Source organism: Onychostoma macrolepis, chromosome 05, assembly GCF_012432095.1.
Source record: "Onychostoma macrolepis isolate SWU-2019 chromosome 05, ASM1243209v1, whole genome shotgun sequence".
In the NCBI taxonomy this organism is placed as follows: Eukaryota; Metazoa; Chordata; class Actinopteri; order Cypriniformes; family Cyprinidae; genus Onychostoma; species Onychostoma macrolepis.
In genome coordinates, this window is record NC_081159.1 from 12,675,952 (window position 1) to 12,700,034 (window position 24,083).

At 36.8% G+C, this 24,083-nt stretch overlaps 1 protein-coding gene across 3 annotated transcripts; it reads left to right on the forward strand.

Moving 5' to 3' along the window:
* On the forward strand, positions 1 to 24,014 carry flot2a (flotillin 2a). 3 transcript variants are annotated; one of them, XM_058775514.1, is made up of 11 exons: positions 1 to 245; positions 4,699 to 4,780; positions 10,021 to 10,111; positions 16,794 to 16,917; positions 19,102 to 19,220; positions 19,348 to 19,461; positions 20,412 to 20,531; positions 20,646 to 20,860; positions 20,991 to 21,174; positions 21,369 to 21,518; positions 22,062 to 24,014. In XM_058775514.1, the coding sequence occupies exons 1-11, from the start codon at positions 197 to 199 to the stop codon at positions 22,098 to 22,100; spliced, it is 1,287 nt and encodes a 428-aa protein (XP_058631497.1). In that variant the 5' UTR covers positions 1 to 196; the 3' UTR covers positions 22,101 to 24,014. The 3 variants fall into 3 exon arrangements, with proteins under 3 accessions (XP_058631497.1, XP_058631496.1, XP_058631498.1); XM_058775513.1 differs by lacking the exon at positions 10,021 to 10,111 and adding an exon at positions 10,684 to 10,774; XM_058775515.1 differs by lacking the exons at positions 1 to 245; positions 10,021 to 10,111.
* The last annotated feature ends 69 nt before the right edge of the window (positions 24,015 to 24,083 follow it).

Consider the following 24,083-nt stretch of genomic DNA (forward strand, 5'->3'; position numbering starts at 1 on the left):
AGTCGTCACATCTCTGAAAGGGCGGTGACTACTGGCGCAAGCAGAAATCGTGAGGAATAGGGTGTACACAAGACTGTTTTGAGTGCCTTGTCTTTGTATCTGACTGTTTTCAATACACTTTTCCGTCGTCATTGAAAAAAAAAAAAAAGGAAATAACGTTTTGAATAGCTTTGTAAAGCCGTCGGGCAGGAAAAATATGGGGAATTGCCACACGGTGGGACCAAACGAAGCCTTGGTGGTATCAGGTAACATACTATCAACTACCTTCAGTTTTTCTCAAAGCAGTCCGCTTTTCGCGTGTATTAGAATCATCTGAAATGTAGCTAACGTACAATGTGTATATAAATCATCATAAATGTATTTTATTCTACAGTGTAACTGCAATAAATGCTTATTTTCTCAAGCATTTCAGTCGAGTAGTGTGTAGCCATTCGTGCTTGCCTGTTGCATTGTAGTTAGAAGACAATTCACTCGGCTAGTGTTGTTGTGCCTCCCTCGTGCTCGTTTTTGTTCGTTTTTTACATACGCAATGAAATCGATTTTTCTCGAGATCCTGTTGGTCTTGAATATCGATTGCTTATGTAGTGGTTTAGATTAAACACACAACTTTTTTTTTGGACTGTAGGCCCTATACATGTTTTTTGTGATGCTGTCACGTCCATATCTTGGTATAAATAGTTTTAAGCCATTGTATCTATATATCAGGTAATGATTGTAGATTTTTGTTTAAAGAGTACTATAACACGTTTTGTTGCTGCACAATAATAATTTTATAGAAACGGTATCAATCAGGGGTGCCCAATCCTGTTCCTGCAACCTTGATTAAACACAACTGAACCAACTAATCAACATCTTCAGGAGCACTTGATCATTACAGGCAGGTGTGTTTGGAACTGAACTATGCAGGTAGGCAGATCTCCAGGAACAGGATTGGGCGCCCTTGATCAAGACCTTTTAGCATACCCCTGTTTATAAAAATCAGGACTTGTCTACATAGTTTGAAGCCCTGGCGCCTGTTCCATAAAACAAGTTTACCAAATAAACTAGGCTTATTTCAGTTAGTCTGACTTAGTTTGAACCAAATCAACTGATAATAAGTCAGACTAACTGAAATAAACCTGGCTTATATGGTAAACTTGTTTTATGAAACAGGCCCTTGATTTCTTTTTGTCATTACTTGTCTTCCTGCTACATTGTAGAAATGTTCCTGGGTTTCACAATTTTAGGTTACATTTATATTTCTTTAAGGGGGAAATTGGGCAGTAATGGGGTTGTATGCACATGTGGGAAAAATAATAGCATATTTTGATGTAGTCTATTTTACATTTCATGTAAAAGCTGTTTTGCATGAATTGAGTCTGAATCAATAGACTACATCAAAATATTATATTGTATGATTTTAATTGCGGGATACAGTCAGGAAAGTCAAGACCTCTGACTTTTAGCAGTACACATTTAAGTGGGAAATGCAGGCATTCAGTATGAGCTATAGCTACTTTTAATGTTTAATATAGTTTATCAAATATACCTGATAGAGGCATGAATCTCAGATATCAGACTACAGGGGCCTGTTCCATAAAAGACGCTAAGAAAAGCGGGGATTAAAGTCCAAAACCTGACTTGAAATAGCCTAACAAATCAATCGGGACTAAAGCGGTTTCATAAACGACAATTTAAATTCACGCAATCTCACTAATTCGAGCCAGGTTCAGTGAGTCAGGATAATTTGATGTGCACGCTTATTCTTAAGCAGCCCTTAATGTCGATCATGGATCAAATCGATCCACCATGGCAAACAGCGAATATTTGTGTTGTTTAATGCATTTGAGACGTTATGTTTTCCTCAGTGTATAACTGACACGTCAGAGGTATATTTTTCATCTTTAAATGTTAGAAAGTAATGCAAATATATCCATTTTGCTGTCAGGAGTGGGCGAGGCTTAGCGAGCGAACGAGCGCTGCTGAGCACATGCGCGCAACACAGACGGAGCAGAATAGAATAATAGCGCAAGAATTCAGAATACAATATACATTCTGCTCAAATATTTGTTGTTGGACATTAAATGTGACATATAATTTCAATCCTACTTATAAGTGTATTTTTATGATAGCAGTAACTGTAAATCAAATGTAAGCTGGCTAATACAGCCATACTAGCTCAAATGAGTTAAATGTGTGTTCCTCTTATTAGTTCAAATGTGGTCTGATTTCTATTATTTATTTCAATTTTTAATTCAGTGATTTTAACTTTTGATTTAGTGTTTTTAATGCTTTAAAGAGCCATTTTAGATTGCAATGTTTTATGTTCTAATAACCATAAAAGGTGCAGCTGTCATAAATTCAGAGAGAAAGGCTGCATGGCTAGAAACTTCTGATCAACTAAATGTGCAAGTAACTATGTTAAAATGTCATTAGCCTATTTTGGCAACAATATATTAAATACAGTTGGTTGTAGCCTATTTTTTATTTATTTGATTATTTAAGGTGTATTTTCTGTATAGGCTACTTTTATTTTTGGACTAATAATAAAGTCAACTAATTGTATGTGAGAGAGTCAGTGGTAATATCAATGTGTTCCCATTGGTCAGTGTTAGAGGAGCTCAGCTTAGCCTGACAGTTAGCCTGCTCCGGACCAGGTTAGTTTGCCAGCATAAGTTGCCACAGTGACTGAGCTTGAGCTATGGTAATTTTGCTTTCAGAAACCAAATCAAGTGAAAATAAGTTAGAATTACTGAAATAAGCCTGGTTTATTTGGTAAACTTGTTTTATGGAACAGGCCCAAGGAAGTCATAGCACACTAAAGTGTACACTGTCACAAAATTTGCTAGTTCTTTTATTTTAAATGATCTGCCAACTACAGTTTTTTCTAACTGTACAGTTTTCATGCAGGGTTATTTCCTCATTGCTTAACTTGCCTGAACATTGTGTCCGCATTGGTCATGTTTTATGAATTACAGTCACATGACAGAAACTTCAATGGACCAATTCATCTGTCTTTCACGTGATTGATCTGGCTGCAGTTGTGCAAGTGATTAAACAACAGCTGAGGATTGCACACTAATAGCTGATGACATGCAGGGAATTTGTTAGAATAGTTTTCAGTACCTCCATTGCAACATGAAGAGAGACAAACTCTGACTTGAATGGTCTGGGGACCAGAACCATGTACATCAGGGTTCCTCAAATCTTTCTCCGGAGGGCCAATCTGCTGCAGAGTTTAGCTCCAACCCTGATCAAACTCACCTACCTGTGATTTTCTAATGATCTTGAAGACTCTGATTAGCATGCTCAGGTATGTTTGATTAGGGTTAGAGCTAAACTCTGCAGGAGTGGGCCAGATTTGAGGATGCGTGATATACATAGATTTGTGAGGGAGTTCCTCACATATCTCACATTCCTAATGGTTACAGGCCCCTACTGTTTATACTTTACATCAGGAGTCCAGATTAATGCATAAACTTCAGGCAAAATGTATTGATGTTGTAACATTGACAGCTGAGTGTAATAGATCCTAGATTATGGTTGACCCAACGATATCTATATTTGCACAGATGCATAGCCAAAATATCTTGCTTCATAAACTGAATATTATGGAGAACTGGAAGGTTTGTCTTACACTTACCCTTCTAATTGCTTGCCTCCCATAGCATTAGTTTTTTAGCCAAATCACAACATGAGCAACAGACTGTATTTTACATAATGAAAATTAAAGGCAAATAGGATGTGCATGTTCATGTGGCCAAAAGATGTGTGTGATTTAATCCGCTATTGATGGAAAAAGATACTTATATGAGTGAAGAGTATTTTGTTTGTTTGTCTTGCAAACAATAACAGACATATTTAGTTTAAATTATGGCCTTGGTATTCAGTAAGCCTCATAATCAAACTAGTCCCACCTTAGTAATTGAATCGTAATTCTGTGTTCATGTACAATATCATTCAGTTTGAGGTCAGTAAGATTTACAAAAAAAAATTTAAAATCTCTTCTGCTCACTCATTTGGTGAAAAAATATTATTACAATTTAAAATTTACTGTTTTCTATTTAGGCTAATATATTTTATTAAGGTAGTTTATTTTCTTCAGAAATCATTTTAATATGCTGATTTGGTGTTTGAAAAAACATTTCTTATTATTAATGTTGAAAACAGCTGTGCTGCTTAATATTTGTGGAAATGGTTATCATTTTAACTATAACAATTATAAATGTATTTACTGTTGCCTTTGATGCATCCTTGTTGAATAAAAGTATTACATTCTTTAAAAACAAATTTTACATCCCAAACTTTTGCACAGATGCACAAGCTGTTTTGTTTGGAACAGCTAGTTGATTACTGACTTGAGCTCATTTCTGTAAACATTTAACCACCATAGTGGTTTGGTTAGTCTGTAACTCTGTGTTGGGGCTTTCCAATGATTTTCATTGCATGTGGTTATAATGAAGTTGTTGTTCAGTTTACAGTTTATAATCCAGTTTGGTGAGGCATGTATGAGGTTTTTACCTTTTGTAGGTGGTGAAAGTGGTGACTGACCAATAGCTTGTGAAATGGGCTGAAAGATTTAGATTATTACAATGGAAAAATATGTTTTTTTGTTTTTTTTAAGACAATTTAAAATGAATTGCAAGCATGTTTGAGTTTGAAAGTGAAATTAGTTTGGAATGTGTATTTGTACTAAATATGCGGTGTTTATTTTCTCAGGTGGCTGCTGTGGCTCTGATGAGAAGCAGTATACAGTGGGCGGCTGGGCCTGGGCATGGTGGCTTATCACTGACATACAGAAGTAAGAATGTACATTCATCACATTCACTCCTACTATTGTGTTTACTGGCTCACAACATAAACAAATCATTCTCTCACTGACTGAATGAATTTATTCTCCATATATGTACATTTCAGTACCTCTTGAGTGGGCATTGGGACCATTTTAGAATTGTCACCGCATGCTCATATTTGTCTGGCTAGATTATATAAACTTGTGAATATATAATATGTCTACTTTAGAGAAACTCCAGAGTGCACACACCTGTGCCTATTGTTTTCTTCCCAACATATTAAAGACATTGATTGTAACTAAAATAACTGTTTACTAAAGGAAAAAAACATATCTGTTGAGCGCTCTTCCTTTCAGTGATATAGTCTTCAGCTTAGACAGCTTTCAGACATTAAACACAAACATTGTCTCATATATCAGTACTCCCCCCACGTTCACATAAACTCACTTCATTAAGGGCCTGAGTGTCCAGGGCCAGTGTTTGGAAAAATAAACAGAATTAACAATACTGGAGTGTTGACTGAAGTTCAGCTTCAATGGCTACAAACGGAAGATCATTAATGGTGCAGCATCTGCTGATGAAAACATAATATATCCAAAAATCTGTTGTGCTAAAATTATATAGGGCTTTTGACATTTAACATTGTTAACACTGGGTTATAGGAAACCTGGGTTATGATATTTTGTTTCACACATTTTCATTCTTTGCTCTAGGTAGCAAATAACCCTGGTTATTCAGATTTTGTACTGTACAATCGTAAACCCAGGCTTAACTTTCTTATTTGCATATTTGTGGTGTCAATATCACAGTTTAAATAATGGCTTGTCTCACTCCTGCACATCAGGCTTATTTATTACTGACTATCTAATTCGTCCTGAATAGACATTTCTTGGACCATAACTGTAAAAATAAAACATTTTCTGTCAAAGTTTTCCTCAAATGATGTTTCTCTAAAAGTGAGCTTTAAAAATATGATAATACAAGGTTAAGTGCAGTGTAAAAAGCCTATATGTGTCATTTGGTGAGAGCACTGTGGGTACACAATGCTTGTAGCTGTTAGAACATTAGCCATAAGTCACATATATGAAATAAGAGAACTGTGTATCATTCTGAAGCATATGATTTATTTCCATTCCTTGTTTCCTTCTTTAATCATCATTGATGTAGTTATGCATGTGCAATCAATAATACCCAGCCTGTCTTTTCTCTGATGTTCCTCTCCTGTTCATTTCTTTAAGTGTTTGCTGAGCTAACCTGCCTTTAAGCGCTGGACTCACCCGTGTGTGTCTGAGCATCTGATCTTTCTCTGGTATCTCACTGCTGGGGATCATAAGATTATTATGCTAAATCAGCTCTGTGGAAATGCAGATCAGTAGACTTTTATCACACTTCCATTTGTGCACAGTGGAAGTATTTAGTTCTTGAGCAAGAGATCTCTCTGAGAATAACGTCCCTATTCACCACTGTCATACATTAAAATTGATAATATAATATATGGGGAAATACTATGATAAGATAATATATGGGGAAATACTATGTCAAGCTAAAGAAACCGTTGAAAGGTTTATTGGGAAATTCACTAACAGTATATTTAATTTACCAAAACTGACCGCCATCCATTGACAGGAACACAGGAAGTTGGTCATTTATCAGAGAGTCATGTTACAACACATGGATGTGTGGAAAAGGTCTATTGCAGAAATGCAGCCATTAGTTTTAAATGTTACATCTAAAATGAAAATGTGTATTTCATACTTTTTATTGAGTCCATAGGAAGATGAAACAACTGTCAATTTCAGCAGTTTCTAGAGAGGGATTAAATGTCAAAAAGAAGTGTAAATATGGGTTGTGTTGTAAACAGTGGTTACAACAGTTGTTCAGCTGAGTACATAGCTTAGAAATAAAGCAAGGCTGGGTGGGATATCTCTTACCATCCCCCCTTCCTTGATAAAGCATGTAGTAATCTAGTTTGCTGGCAGCTCTAAAAGCTACATTGATCTAATTTTAAAAGATTGAGAGCGCTGTAGGGCTTGCTGCAGCACAAGGGCTGAAATTAAACATTTAGTTGAGGATCCTACTGCATATTCTTGTGCATGTTGCCATTCAGACTTCCACAGTTTCTTTTCAGTCCAATTAAAGAGCTACGCTTTTTGAAACAGACAAAAAACAAGTGGAAATAAATTAGTTTGAAGTATACAGAAAAGGGCCGTTGATGAGCAGTCCATACTCGCTGCTCACAACTACTGTATTGGTAGATGGTGCATAATTATTTACTGTGAACTATCCTGTGTTAAATGGGTGTGGGCTATATTAGGGTTGAGCTATATTTTCCTAACAATTCACTAGAAATAGTATGCCATCTGGACCCTGTTTCCACCCAGTAAGTCAGTTAACTTGTGCTGAACTGCAGGACTCCCGACAATGTGAAACATTATAAACCTGCAGTGAGTGACAGCTTCAGTGATTATAATTGGATCTTTATTGTATTATTTGTTTTGTGTATTATTTTAAATTTCAACATACAGTGGGTAAGTATTCAGACCCCCTTCAATTTTTCACTCTTTGTTATATTGCAGCCATTTGTTAAAATCATTTAAGTTCATTTTTTTTCCTCATTAATGTACACACAGCACCCCATATTGACAGAAAAACACAGAATTGTTGACATTTTTGCCGATTTATTAAAAAAGAAAAACTGAAATATCACATGGTCCTAAGTATTCAGACCCTTTGCTCAGTATTTAGTAGAAGCACCCTTTTGATCTAATACAGCCATGAGTCTTTTTGGGAAAGATGCAACAAGTTTTCCACACCTGGATTTGGGGATCCTCTGCCATTCCTCCTTGCAGATCCTCTCCGGTTCTGTCAGGTTGGATGGTAGCGTTGGTGGACAGCCATTTTAGGTCTCTCCAGAGATGCTCAATTGGGTTTAAGTCAGGGCTCTGGCTGGGTCATTCAAGAACAGTCACAGAGTTGTTGTGAAGCCACTCCTTCGTTATTTTAGCTGTGTGCTTAGGGTCATTGTCTTGTTGGAAGGTAAACCTTCGGCCCAGTCTGAGGTCCTGAGCACTCTGGAGAAGGTTTTCGTCCAGGATATCCCTGTACTTGGCCGCATTCATCTTTCCCTCAATTGCAACCAGTCGTCCTGTCCCTGCAGCTGAAAAACACCCCCACAGCATGATGCTGCCACCACCATGCTTCACTGTTGGGACTGTATTGGACAGGTGATGAGCAGTGCCTGGTTTTCTCCACACATACCGCTTAGAATTCAGGCCAAAAAGTTCTATCTTGGTCTCATCAGACCAGAGAATCTTATTTCTCATCATCTTGGAGTCCTCCATGCGGGCTTTCATGTGTCTTGCACTGAGGAGAGGCTTCCGTCAGGCCACTCTGCCATAAAGCCCCGACTTATGGAGGGCTGCAGTGATGGTTGACTTTCTACAACTTTCTCCCATCTCCCGACTGCATCTCTGGAGCTCAGCCACAGTGATCTTTGGGTTCTTCTTTACCTCTCTCACCAAGGCTCTTCTCCCCCGAAAGCTCAGTTTGGCCGGACGGCCAGCTCTAGGAAGGGTTCTGGTCGTCCCAAACGTCTTCCATTTAAGGATTATGGAGGCCACTGTGTTCTTAGCAACCTTAAGTGCAGCAGAAATTTTTTTGTAACCTTGGCCAGATCTGTGCCTTGCCACAATTCTGTCTCTGAGCTCTTCAGGCAGTTCCTTTGACCTCATGATTCTCATTTGCTCTGACATGCACTGTGAGCTGTAAGGTCTTCTATAGACAGGTGTGTGGCTTTCCTAATCAAGTCCAATCAGTATAATCAAACACAGCTGGACTCAAATGAAGCTCAAGGATGATCAGAAGAAATGGACAGCACCTGAGTTAAATATATGAGTGTCACAGCAAAGGGTCTGAATACTTAGGACCATGTGATATTTCAGTTTTTCTTTTTTAATAAATCTGCAAAAAATGTCAACAATTCTGTGTTTTTCTGTCAATATGGGGTGCTGTGTGTACATTGAGGGAAAAAAATGAACTTAAATGATTTTAGCAAATGGCTGCAATATAACAAAGAGTGAAAAATTTAAGGGGGTCTGAATACTTTCCGTACCCACTGTATATACAGCTGGAATACATAAACTGATTTTTGCACAGACATTTGCCCTGATTATAGTCAATAGAGGAGTCAATGCTAGTTGCCAAAAGTCAGAGCCAGTCTTTTCATTTACCACGTGTCTCCATTGTATTTGCTGTGCTCTGCATGACTTAAGCCTGGTAGTGTGTGAGATCCTCAGTTGTTTAGTGGTTCTCAACCAGACATGACTTGAAATTATTTTAATCAATTTAATATTAATATATTAAAGCAATCTAACTTAAAATGCTTAAAAACATACAGTCTGAATCTTAAATCTTTTTTCCCTCAACAGTTGCTGTATTTTGTTCTTGAAACGTCACAAAATTAATTTTGGTTAATTTACCTATATTGACACACCCCAAGTGTCTGTTAATAATCGATTGTATTTGCTGTATATATTATAGGTCTGTTAATATAATAGGTGGCCCTTGGACAATAAGGGACCTTCAAGTTAAAATGGTTGAGAGCCACTGGTTTAGTGTACGATACCCAGTTTTTCTTTGTAACCATTTACAAAGTTGGCAAGTGTATGAGGAGGCCTAGTGTTTTAATACCTGTTCAGATCTGGAGTGTATTCCAGCATTAATTTATTAACAGTTATCATCTTTGTTTGAATTTGTAGCCTACATAAAGAATATGTGATGCAGCTGACCTATATTGTAATGCACATTCTGTTACAATTCTACTAAAATCTATTTAAAAATGAAAGATTAATCATTTTTGTGCAGCCTTTTGTCCAGATCCACCGGTAGCATAAACATCTTATCAGAAATGGAAACTGCGTTGTCATAGATGTTTAAGGAGTGATCTAGGGGTGTGAGTGTAATGGATAGACTAAATAAGACATTCATTCTGAGTCAGTCATGAGATTTCAAAGATAAATTACATGATATGAAAGATCTCTCCATATGCAGCAGACAGCGGCTCCCTGATGGTCTGGATTCAACTGCAATCAACACCAGCGCCATCCTCCCTAACCTTGAACCCTGACCTCAGTCCTCCCCTTTCACATATGTTAACACACTGATAATATTGTGCTGTCCTGCCTCCCCTCCTTCCCTCCCTCCTCACCCTCTCTCCCCCTCCCCTCCACCCCCCATCTCCCCCACATAGACTCTCTCTGGAGATAATGACCATCCTCTGTCGCTGTGAGAATATCGAAACTTCGGAGGGTGTCCCCTTGGATGTGACAGGGGTCGCTCAGGTAATCACACTGAATGAAACAAGCCAACCTAATGAGACAGTGAGAACAATTTCAAGCTCTCTGGATGTGAAGGGCGGTGGCCTGGTTCCATTTCCTAAGTTACACACATACACATGCTCTCACGCTTTCTTCCACACTATTGTGTTGGTCTTCCTCTGCAGTGAAGGAGAGCCAGTCATCTCTCACTATCCTTGTCTGGAGTTTGGCTACGCAGCGCTCATGGCTCATGTAACTAATGTCTCACGTCAGCCTGTTTTGACTGATGGGCCTGTAATGGATGACGAACGTATTAGACGGGCTTTCGGGAATATTGTGGGTAGGGAAATAATCTTTAAGGTTCTGGGAATCTGAATCCAGAGGATGCCATTACAGCCCATGGTCAAAACACCTGATTTGTGCTGACCAAGTGGTTGTGTCTTCGTATTTTCACCCTACAGATTCATTTTGTGTTGTTTACCTTCACGTCTTTCTTTAATCCCACCTTCTTTCCTGTTTTCACGCCGCTTGACATTCTTCCCGTAGATCATAGCCAACTTTTTTGGTTTGTTTCCCTTTTTTTGCGTTTTCCACAGGATAACCCTTGAGATTATGACCCTGCAACCCAAGTGTGAGGATGTAGAGACAGCGGAGGGGGTAGCTATTACTGTCACAGGTGTGGCACAGGTAAACCACCTTACCTCACCTAACCTCAGCTCCAAATGCCACTTTCAGGTTTGCCAGACTGGTTTCAGAACCAGCACCCCTTTATCATGCTTTTTCCTCTCATTTCCTTCCCTCCTTTTCTGGTCCCTGAATTTGATACGCCCCTCAGGGATGAACAGTGTCAATCTTAGTATGTTTACCAGACTGAAGGTCACTGTTTTGTGCTTGACATGATGAACTGTTGTTCAGTCAATCAAAAACCGAAAAAGTTGTGGTTACTTGCTAAATGCTAAACAATAATTTACTGGTATTTCGGGGGAAAGCTTTTTCTGCTAAAAAAACATAATTTACAAAGAATGGCTCTGTTCCAAAACCCAGTGAGATGTCTTGGTGTAAATACTGCCTAAATAGGCTGAAACGTAACTCTTATACAGAAAGTGACTTTAATCACTAGATGCAACCCAGGATGTTGTACGTCCTCAGATGCTGAAGTATTCCTTTCTATGGCAACACTATTAAAGCCAAAATGAAGGGTTAGTTCACCCAAAAATGAAAATGCTGTCATTAATTACTCACCCTCATGTCGTTCCAAACCCACAGAACCTTCGTTCATCTTCAGAACACAAATTAAGATATTTTAGTGAATTCTGAGAGCTTTCTGACCCTTCATAGATGGCAATGGAACTGACACATTCAAGGCCTGGAAAGGTAGTAAGGACATAATTAAAGTAGTCCATGTGACAATTTCTTCAATGTTCTTCTCTTCCGGGTCAGTTTCTGCCGTCATTCACAAAAGTACCACAACGCATTTTTTGACGTTTTAGGTGATTAATTAATGACAGAATTTGGGTAAACTATCACTTTAAGTAATCAATAAACAAAACTGCAACAAGTAACAATTGTTATGCAAATGCCTTAATAATAAGGTTAAAATTTATTTAGCAGACATTAGATTAAGACATTAACAATAGTCAATTCTAAGAATTATTTTACAGAATTATAATGAAATAACTAAATTTTACCACTGTAGCCACCACCATTCAAATGTGTTCTCATGACATTACAATGATCAGGCGGTAAAAGTTGTAACTTTTAGAAAATTCAGTGTTAACAAGTTGTAATTACAAGTTCTACAAGAATGTGAATGCTTTTTAAGTCTAAAATTCGAAATCTCATAATTACATTAATTAATTCACCTACTCATATTAGGAGTGCCTTAGAATGGCGGAAACTAGGTTTTAGAACAGAGCCAATATGTTGCCACATTCTGTGACCTTCATGTTGAAGTGTAGATGTAACAGATGTTTTAATTGTTTTTTTTAAGCATCTAAAAGCGTTTCTCAAACAGAGAAGAGGAATCTGTAAATTATATGCTGATTAGTTTCATTCTTTGTTGTCTATGCCTTGACAGTTTTTTGATTGCTCTTGGTTGTCAGTGTGCCAAAACTTGCAGTGTGTAACTGAACTCACATGTTAACTCTAATGAACATTTCTCTGCTCTTTTGAAAACTCAACTTCAAGAGGAAATACCAGTTTCCACTATGGTTACAACTGAGCATTTTGCATTACCTGTATTGCAAGATCTTTAATTTCAGTTCTCAAAGCCTGATTCTTTTTTTCAAGTGTTATTTTCTCTCTGTGAATACTTAGTCTGGTGTGAACAATGAGAGCATTATAACGCAAAGAGGCAGTCCAGCCATTACAGGGCATTTATCTCTGGTAGTCACATGTGATTGGATGAGGAACTTAAACAAGACATTACACGATTCAGTCTCCATAGAGACTTGAGCTCAAGGTCTCTCCACAGAGAGACTGTATGTTTACATTTGTCTATTGTATCAAAACATTGAATTTTTTCAATGAAATGAGACTGCAATACACTGCTTTGCCCTGCATGTTTTACCTAGGGGTGTAATTTGGATGTTTCATCAGTATATTTGATTTTTATTCTCTTAGCCAGCAATACAATATTTGCTGATACCTCAAAACATACCACAATATGATTTGAAACAGTGAACTTTATGAAAATTGCAAGTTTTGTGGTTCAATTGGGACATCAACATTAAAAAGTACTGAATACTAAAATAATGGGGGGAAAAATCAATATGCACATCATCTGTCATCTGATCATTGGCTTGTCCAATGAGATAAGCACTGACAACAGTCAAGAAAGTCTTTCAGTCGTCTGTGCTCTCTAAAATGTGCACATCTAGTATCTCAATTAGTGTTGTCAAAAGACCCGGTACTTCGGTACCAAGTCGGTACTAAAAAAATGAAAACGTCATGGTACCAGGTTTTTTTAAGTACCGGTGGTACCGAGTACCCGGTCAGCCCGGTTCTTGACGCGTACGGCCCTATGATTTCCGCGATGCAGAAAACGCGGACGGAATCTCGGAATCCAGTTATAAAAACGGAATTTACAGTTTAGCACAAAATGTCACGGAATCTGTCAAAGTTTGGATGAATTAATCAAAAGTAGGTCATTACACTTAAATCAAATCGCGACACTGACTAGTATCTGTAAATATTAAGCCGCAAAAGTCGGTTCAAATATGAATCCTGCGCGTCTCTGTGCGAGTGAATGAAAGGTAGAGACGCGCTGGGTTTTTTTGTTTTTTTTTAATAAGTGCGCGTGACGCTCGCGGTGATTTCAGCATCTGCCGTCTCAGTGAGGACATAAATACATAAACAACATCTATAGAACTGCTTTAAGAGTCACTTCACGAGCATTTTACCGTTTCATTGAGTAAAACCAGCGTCATATCATATAGCTACACACAGAAATGTAAAGGTATTCACGGCAACCCGTCAAAATAAACGTTTATCTTAAAGACATTGTGCCAGAATATATTACTATTATTTAGTAGAATGTATGTGATACTATTACTACTGTTGAAATTTTTTTTTATAAATATTTATTTTTAAAGAAATCACACAATATTTCTTCCATATTTTAATTTTAATAGTAAATTCCCTTTATTTACCCAAAAAATAAAATGTGTTTAAATTTAATTAATTAAAAAACAAATCAAATTTGGGTGAAACTTGTTTACTGTTTTTCATACTTTTATTACTTGCGGAAAAACTTGAAACACAATTTTCATACATGTTATTTTTGTTTGACTTTATTATTAAAAATAGTGAGTTTTTTTTTAATTAGCATGTGGTACCGAAATTGGTACCGAGAACCGTGGATTTTCACTGGTATCCGTACCGAATACTGAAATTTTGGTACCGTGACAACACTAATCTCCATATTGATATTATTATGTTGTGTCATATTGTTAGTCTCTAATTTGATTGATTGCATCAAACCATATCAATGTATCAATTTTAGAGCCACTGTGGGAAGACTGTCTCATGTAGTTTGTAAATGGAGGCCTTGCAGCTGTTGAACTAATGGACCCACTTAACTGTTGGCCACCCAGTCTTCTGTAATATCCTCCTTGAGTCTGTTTTCTATTATGAATCAATCCTTATACATGTTCACCAACAAACAAAGATACAGATACAGATAATACTAGCACTGTGGGTTTGGGTTGTGTTTTTTTTTTTTTCTTTTTCTGAGTTCAAAATCACTTTGTTTTCTTAACAATCTGGAAAACTTCAAGAAGAGAAATTCTTTTTTTAATCCCAGAACACATGTTCAGTCTTGCCCTACTTTCGTTTTTACTGTGTTGCATGATTGCACGATTGCTGTGGTTTCCCATGAGCACAACATGTGAATGTTTTAGTTTGGGGGAAAATGTTCTCACCAATGCACGCAGCCTTCGTTTGAATGCTTGTTAAAGCGTGGCTCCCCATGTTGACTGTAAATGCTACAACATTCCATTGTTATTGACATTTTTGATTTACATGTCTGTCCTGAATGACTGCTGATTCTGAATGAACTCAATTAGACTCCGTTAATGATTATAATATTGATCTTTTATGCTGGACTATCAAGACCGTTCACACCAAAGCAGAAAAATTTGTCTGTTCAGACCAATTTTAGAAAAGCAGAAATGCCCTGGTTTTGTGTAACAACAGCAGCTTTGGGCATGTGACCAAAAGTACAAATGTTATTGGTTGGCCAGTTTTCTTCGCCATGCGATTGAAAAGATCATCGCTAAATAAAAATGAATATTGAATATTAATCTTTGTGTGAACAGGCCTTCATTCTGAGAAATACAAAAAATGTAATTTCAGAATTTATATTTGGAAATATGGTTCCAGACCTGGAACATTTATCTGGAGCATCAGCCATACTAGACCAACCATCACCAGATGTCATTCACAGGGCATTAATCCTGTGGAGGCTTTTGAGATTCATTTTACGGCTAATGTTTTCCCCCACCCACATTAGTGTCGTCATGCTGCTGTGTATGTGGTTGCTTGTAATATACCATATCTTTAACTGTTTGATGACTGCTCGACTATGGGGAGGATGCACAAACACCCTCCTGCCAGAGTTCACCTTTGACACTGCACTGAAATCAGCTTTCATCATAATCACGTACTGCTGAAATAACCAGGCCACATGCATATTTTTTTCAGCTCTGAAAAAAAAAAAATATGTTTTTATGTTTAAATGGGAAGCTGGTTGTAGTTCAGTAGAGAGGGGCGGCTTCTAGCCAGAACCTTAAACCTACAAAAACTCACCCCTCTCTTTCTGATGCATGATTTCATTCTCCTTTCCTTTTCACAGCCATGGAGAGAGATTGTTTTAAAATGTGTCTCAGACTCATAACTGGTGAAGGGGTGGAAAATTCAACCCTTGGGTTTGCACATTGGTTGCATTGAAAATGTCTTGCGGTTATTCCTGACATTATTTTATTTCTTTTACTTTACTTTATTTTGCATGCAGACATGAACATTTAGACCCATTTTTGATTTTTTTTGCGTTTGTTCTCCCATCAGGTTTGGTTTTTACCACCCTTTATATTAATTGTAAATTCCATTAAAGGGATAGTTCAACCAAAAATGAAAATTCTGTTATTAAATACTCACCCTCATGTCGTTCCAAACACGTAAGACCTTTTTTCTCATGCGTGGCACTCTTGTGAACGTGTGTTGAAGACCGACACGGAAGAGAAGTTGTTGAATAAAGTCATTATTTTTGTTTTCTTTGCACACAAAAAGTATTCTTTTTAAAATTAAGGTTGAACCACTGATGTCACATGGGCTGTTGAACGTGTTGCGTTGCTGTCTGTGCAGGGTCAGAAAGCTTTTGGATTTCATCAAAAATGTCTTAATTTGTGTTCCGAAGAAGAACGAAAGTCTTATGGTTTTGGAACGACATGAGGGTAATTAATGACAGCATTTTCATTTTTGGGTGAACTATCCCTTTAATTCATACTAGGGCTGAGTGTTATAGATTAAAAAAATGTCTCTATTTTCTTAGCTTTTTGATAATATTGTGTATATCTACATTTTTATTTTTATACATTTAATCACTCTGACTTGCACTCTACATTTAAAAACTCAATGAACAAATAATTACAAAAAGTCATAGCAATATTCACAATATTGCTTTAATTTGAAATCTATGTAAATGAATGAATCTTAAATGTATCGTAAATGTTCTATACTGCCTGAATGTAATGAGACATTTGGTCTCTTTAAACATTTTATTTCATATTCTTTTTATCAAAGATTATTCTTTTACATACTGATTAGCAAGCTTTTGCATGTAAATTTAATATGGCGTAAATACTGACTGAAGCATGTCCCTCATTTAACCACAACCTGTTTTACACAACATCCAGCAGATTTGATTGTGTCTTTCCCTCACACCTGCAAAATATGCTTTTAGATGTGTCAAACTGCAAGTGTTGATCTAATATTATGTATAAGATGCTAGAAGATTCTGAGTGTGTCTCTGAAACATTTTTGCTGTATGTGTACAGTACAGTAACACAACAGCTAAAAATGTCTCTTTCTACTGTCTACTGAAGTTCTACTGTCTTGAGTGCATTGTATCGAGCTCTAGGTGTCAATGGCATGCTGTGATCCAGTGCATGTCAGTATTGGACCATGACTATATGTGTTCTGCTACCAGGTGAAGGTCATGACTGACAATGAGCTGCTGGGTTATGCCTGTGAACAGTTCCTGGGCAAGACCGTGGCAGAGATTAAAAGTGTCATTCTGCAGACGCTGGAAGGTCACCTGCGCTCTATTCTGGGTGAGTAACGCCGGACACTTGTGTCCATCTTGAATGGCACTCTCTTACCGTCACTGTGAAGGGTTCAGACAGTGTGCACAGTCAGTGTTAGATCAAAGTTCTTGCCAGATGAGCAACATATGACCAGCAACCACTCTCAACAGATCACTTAAAAATATTTATTTATTTATCGATAGGCTACTTAACCCCTCAATTGAATTATCATCAGAACCTCTCACAACTGCAAAGTGCAATGAGTTTGCAGAATTTTTTTATGAGAAAATTACTTCTATAAGACAAAACATTGCCAGCACTTGCTCCCCTTGTAAGGTCTCCAACCCCCCAGCTAGTCCGTTGCAATGTAATCTGTCCTCTTTCTCAGCTGTCAGTCCCAGTACACTTATACAGGTCATATCACATTTGAATTCCTCTACCTGTGCCTTAGACCCATTACCCACTAAATTTCTCAAAACTGTTGTGAATTGCTTATTACCTGATATCTTGAATATCATTAATCAGTCCCTACGGCAAGGAGTTTTTCAACAATTTTTTAAAACTGCACTTGTTAGGCCCCTGCTGAAGAAAAGTAATCTTGATTCTTCTGTGCTCAGTAACTACAGACCAATCTCAGAACCTTTTCTTGTTAAAATAATTGAAAAAATAGTATCTCAATGCCAATTCACTTATTGAGACTTTTCAGTCTGGCTTCCGGGCAAACCATAGCACAGAAACAGTTTTGATTAGGGTCTTAAATGATCTGCAAGTTATTCGGGACTTAGGAAACTTGGCTATCCTTGTTCTTTTAGATCTGAGTGCTGCTTTTGACACTGTTGACCATGAGATTCTACTCGACCGACTTCAGACTTGGGTCGGTCTATCAGGTCCTGTCTTAGACTGGTTCAGATCCTATTTAAGTAACAGGGAATACTGTGTTACACTGGGTACCTACACCTCCAGGCATTATGCCATTTCTTGTGGTGTTCCTCAAGGCTCGATTTTTGGGTCCTTTATTATTTAATTTATACATGCTTCCTTTAGCTGGTGTAATTAACCAGTACAATATTTCATTTAACCAGTATGCAGATGACACACAACTTTATCTTTCACTTGCACCAGATGCCCATAATTCAATTTCCACACTACTTGACTGCATACAGAGCATAAAATTGTGGATGTCTCAGAACTTTTTACAGCTAAACAAAGATAAGACAAGAGATACTTGTTATCGATAATGACGTGTGGAGAGGATCTATTGCTTCACATCTTGACTCTCTATCACTAAAAACCAGTAATCAGGCTTAGGAACTTAGGAATTATATTTGATAGTGACCTCAGTTTTAAAAAAACATATTAGCATTGTTACTAAAACAGCATATTATCACCTCAGAAATATCTCCAAAGTACGTGACATTCTCTCCCCTTCTGACAGTGAGAAACTTGTTCATGCATTTGTTATGTCCAGACTTGACTACTGCAACAGTGTTTTTGCTGGGTTACCAAAGAGCTCTATTAAACACTTACAAAGAGTTCAGAATGCAGCTGCACGAATGCTAACTCGCTGTAAAATTAGAAATCACATTACTCCAACACTCAGAGCCCTTCACTGGCTGCCTGTATTATTCAGAATTGAATTCAAGATGATCTTATTAGTTTTTAAATGGAACTGCCCCTATATACCTTTCTAATTTGTTAAATAAATATACTCCAGTAAGATCACTCAGACAGAAATTTGTTGGTTGTGCCTAAGACTCGGATAAAAATTGGGGAGTCAGCCTTTAGTTATTTCGGTCCCAAGCAATGGAACTCTCTTCCTGACAACCTACGAGCCATCGACTCACTGTGCACTTTTAAAAAGTATCTCAAAACACATTTGTTCACTAGGGCTTTTCCTTGACTCATTTTTGTATTTTATTATTTTATTTCTATTATGTGATTTAATTGCTTATTATGTTTGTTCTTGTGTATATTGTCTATCTTGTAAAGCACTTTGTAAACATTGTTTTAAAAGGTGCTATATAAATAAAGTTTTACTTACTTACTCAAAGTTTGGGACATTATGTGGTTAAAAGCTTCCTCTGACCTCACAGTGCATTTAGAAAATGTATATATCCTTTATAATGGCAGACTCCAATCAATTTCCTGGAGCATGAAAATGAGGAAACGTGACTTTCACATCCTTACAATCTCATTTGCTTTTATTCACAGGGACTCTGACGGTGGAGCAGATCTATCAGGATAGGGATCAGTTTGCCAAGCTGGTGAGGGAGGTGGCAGCACCTGATGTGGGCAGGATGGGCATTGAGATCCTAAGCTTTACTATCAAGGTGTGCTTACATTAATATGGATAGAGTTTCTATTTTATTTTGCTTTTATATTTGTGTTTTCGACAATCAGTCTTTCAAATCCGTTTCAGTTGTCAGGGTGAAAATGTCATTAGTTTTCTCCCATCAGGATGTGTATGACAAGGTGGACTATTTGAGCTCCTTGGGGAAATCCCAGACTGCCGCTGTTCAGAGAGATGCTGACATTGGTGTGGCTGAAGCAGAGAGAGATGCTGGAATCAGGGTGAGACTTTCCATGACTATAGTACAAAATAGAGCCTCAAACTGTCAAACGATTAATCGCATCCTAAAATAAACGTTTTTATTTACATAATATATGTGTGTGTACTGTGTATAATTATTATGTCTATATAAATACACACACATACATGTATATAATTAAGAAAAATATGTTTATATATTAAATATATTTATCTGTAATATAAATATATACACGTAAATACATCTAAATATTTTCAAAATATATACTGTATGTGTGTGCATGTGTATATATACATAATAAATATACACAGTACACACACATTATGTAAAACTTTTATTTTGGATGCGATTAATCGTTTGACAGCACACAAAAAAAACTTTTGCAGATAAATGGTCAAGTGAAAATATTTATCATCAGGATGTCAAAATAAGTTTTATGTTCATTTTGTTAGAATATAAAACATTCAGATTAGAATAACTTTGGACATAGCTGAAAAAATAAAAACATAACTTGACAAATTTGGGGTCTGCAAGTCTTTTTTAAATTAATTAATACTTTATTCTGCAAGGACACATTAAATTGACCAAAAGTGACAGTAAAGACTTGCATTGTTATAAAAAGATTTATTTAACAAATGAATGCTTTCTTTTGAACTTTTGAAGAATGGTATACAGTATATACAGTTTCAAATCCTTTTGTCATAAACATGAAGTAAACCAAAATTAAGATTTCACTCAGTACAGGGCTGGCTAGTTTATGACCAAATGTTGATTTGTTGTTTTGTTTTTTTGGTAATTACAATTAATTTACAGTTATTTTTTACTACAGTTGACTTCAGCAGATTTGCAAACCTTTGACACCAAAAATCTTAGTGCAGCAAATTTTATTCTAATCCAAAAATGTGAAAATGTGAAAAAGCAAGTGGTGTGGAACTTTTTTTCCACCTCACATTTCTTATACCCTTTTTTTAGGAAGCAGAATGTAAGAAGGAGATGATGGACATAAAATTCCAAGCCGATACAAGAATGGCAGACTCGAAGAGAGAGCTGGAGATGCAGAAGGCTGCCTTCAATCAAGAAGTGAACACAAAGGTAGAGCAAAGTTATTCCTCTGGTTATTTTAATACTGCAGATGCACTGGTAAATTAATCATGCGACACCCAAAGCACAACACATATAATCATTCTTTCCTTTCACCTATCTCAGAAAGCTGAGGCGCAGTTGGCCTATGAGCTTCAGGCAGCCAAAGAACAGCAGAAGATCAGACTGGAGGAGATTGAGATCGAGGTGGTTCAGAGGAAGAAGCAGATCGCCATTGAGGAGAAAGAGATCCTCAGGACAGATAAAGAGCTGATCGCCACCGTGAGGAGACCAGCTGAGGCTGAAGCCTACAAGATGCAGCAGCTCGCAGAGGCAAATAAGTGAGTAACACGAGTGAGAGCGAATTAGTGAGCTGTATATATAAAATTGGTATATTTAGTTTAAGTGAGCCAGATAAGAAAGGCAAGAACAAAGGCCTCATGAACTCTGTCTTATGCTCCTCTCTGTCAGGATAAAGAAGGTATTGACGGCACAGGCCGAAGCGGAGAAGATCAAGCGTATTGGAGAAGCAGAGGCCGGCTCCATTGAGGTTGTGGGTAAAGCCGAAGCAGAGAAGATGAAGCTCAAAGCTGAGGCCTATCAGCAGTACGGAGAGGCTGCAAAGACTGCCCTCGTCCTGGAGGCCCTGCCAAAGGTGTGTGGAAATCTGGGAACTTCTGAACAAATTTGAAATTAGATTACAGTAATTACAGATGTCAGTTTTTTTCTTTTTCTCTTAACTTTGATCAGACCTCTCCAACACTACCAGTAGTTAAAATGCAAATGTTTAAGTTTAAGCTGAGTGTGTTTTCATTGCGTTAACTTGTCAGTGAATTTGTTTCGTCACAGATTGCTCAACAGGTAGCAGCACCATTAAGTCGTATCAATGAGATTGTGATCCTGAGCGGCGACGGTGGCCGTGTTACTGGGGAGGTGAATCGTCTGTTGGCTGAACTACCTGTTTCTGTAAATGCCCTCACAGGGGTGGATTTGTCCAAGGTGAATACATGTAGACTACTACTTTTCATGTAAACTACTGTTCAAACGTTTAAGATTTAAAAAAATATTTTTTTAAATGAAGGCTGCATTCATTTGATCAAAAATAGAACTGTAATATTATGAAATACTATTACAAACATATATGTTTTCTATTGTAATATATTTTAAAATGTAATTTATTCCTGTGGTGACACAGCTGAATATTCAGCAGTCATTATTCCAGTCTTTAGTGTCATATGATCCTTCAGAAATCATTCTAATTTAATGCGTCCACACAGAATAAAAGTATTCATTTTTACTCATCGCAAACTGTAAAATGTTAGTGTTAGCTCTCATTTAATATGGTCATAAAAACCTCATACATAATTATAAAAAATAATAAGCATAGTGCTGTTTAGCATGTTATATATCAAACCTGATTATTTTTTGACATTAGTATATTTTCAGAGGTAGAACAGGATTAAGAAATGAATAACCGGGAACAAGTAATATATATTATGTTTTGTCAGTATAAACATGTAAATAAATGTTGTTTCTCTACAGATCCCTTTGCTTCAGAAAATGATCAATCCTCAAGCTTGAACACGCCTCTTCCACTCTGCTGCCTATTCGACACTCCCACATTGATTGCCTTGAAAAGAAACACAAGCTGTTTTCTTTTTACAGAAATGAGGAATTGATTTTTTTAGACCCCTGGTGCCTTACCTCTGCAGGACCAGAATCTCTGCATGTGCTCTTGTTTTCATCACGTGTATCCTTTTATCTGTTTTTTTGCCTTTTTTGTTGAAACCACTTACCTCAATTATGGTTATTTTGTTAATTTGCAGAACTGTTTCATAAAATTCACTAGTGGGCAGCTGCAGATGTATGTGTATGTAGTGATTTAGAAGATAAGGAGGTATTTCCATTTTAGAGGGTAGCTAAGGTTGTATTCACAGTTACGTTTATGCAATGTATGAAGATATATATATATATAGTGTATAAAAATATAAAAAGCATTAGGTTTGTTACAGCATGTTTATTGGATTGATCAACTGGGCCTTTGAAATCATTCATCATTATGAAGACATTGCTGTTCAGGTCAAATAGTGACACAGGAGTGAGGAGAACTGACTTTTAGTTTATCTAACCAATACATTTAGACATAGGTTCATTTGTAAACATCTTTTTGTATAGTTCAAACAGTAATTTTTTTTTTTTCAAAACTTTGCTTTTAGGGTTGTAGGTCAAATCACGCTTTCACTGTGCAGTCGTTCATCTAAAACTACGCCATGTGATTCATAATCATATCTGTACGTATATTCTTTGAGAATGTTTTGCCTATTTTTGGATAATAAGTAGTACTCCAAATGCATTTTTACCGAGACACCAAGCAAAGGCCAAAACACGCTGAATTTAGTAGGATTTTGAGAAGTATCATTATTTTTTCATTGCAGAAAACCTCCAATAGTTTTACCTCACCCGATGTTTATGCAGACGATAAAGCTTTGGTCCTCTTCCATTAGCTGCAATTAAGATTTTATGGCTGCAGCCAAACTGACCGTACAGGACCTAGTACACTCTTTTGTCTACTGTTAAATCTACAAATTTGGATACTGTGCGTTTTAAGTTGAACATCTACCATGAAGATACTCTGTGCCTCAGAGTTTTTCCCATATTGAATAATTTCAGTTATTTTTAATTCAGTGATGCAGCTTGATTATAACAGGTCTTCTTCCTCTTTTTTATGTTTTAACCGCAATATTTTAAATAATTTCACATGTATTCTTTGTTTCTAAAGTGCAAATTATCATCAACCAGATAATGTGAGAGCTCTGTCAGGTATATGTGAATTTTAACTCTGCTCCAGAGTGGCTATATTTTACTGTTTTGTTGTCTTCTGATTTTCAGCTTGCTATTGTGTTATGAAAATACAAATCAATTTGCCAAACGTCAGTAGGTCAAACTGTATATCCGCATTTATTTTACATTGCTGCTGAATCATAAATGAATGATTGGGTCTTTTGCTCATTGGTAATCAGATGCCAAATAGAAGTTTGTTTGTTTTTGTTTTTACAGTACACTTTGGCAAAAGTATTTGTGAAGGAATGGTCTGTTAGTCAGAAACAAGTTCATTAAAATTGATGTTCAATTTTCATTCTTCAAAATGAAGTGTTTGTTATTTTACATCAATATCTGTTTCAGCTGGGAAAAAGGGAACTGTGCTTTAAAAATGTAGCCATTGTTTATAAGATGTTGCACACATTTAAAATCAACTTCAGGCTTCGAAAAATTTTCTATGCTTAATCTAAACTAATGAGAGCTGTTGTTTCTAAGCTGAGTGTGTTTGTTCTAGAGTTGTGTGGTGTTTCCATCACTAACAATCACATACTGAGAATGTGTTATATAGCTGTGCATAGAGTTAATGCCTATAACTTGTTGTAGAATGAATATACAATATATGTATCTAATAAGAAATCTGTTTCTGATCACAGTCAATAAATTCATCTTGATTTATTTGATGTTTTTGCGTGTGAAATATTTGCTGTTTTACACTAGACTGAAAGACGCACAGCAGTGTCAGTA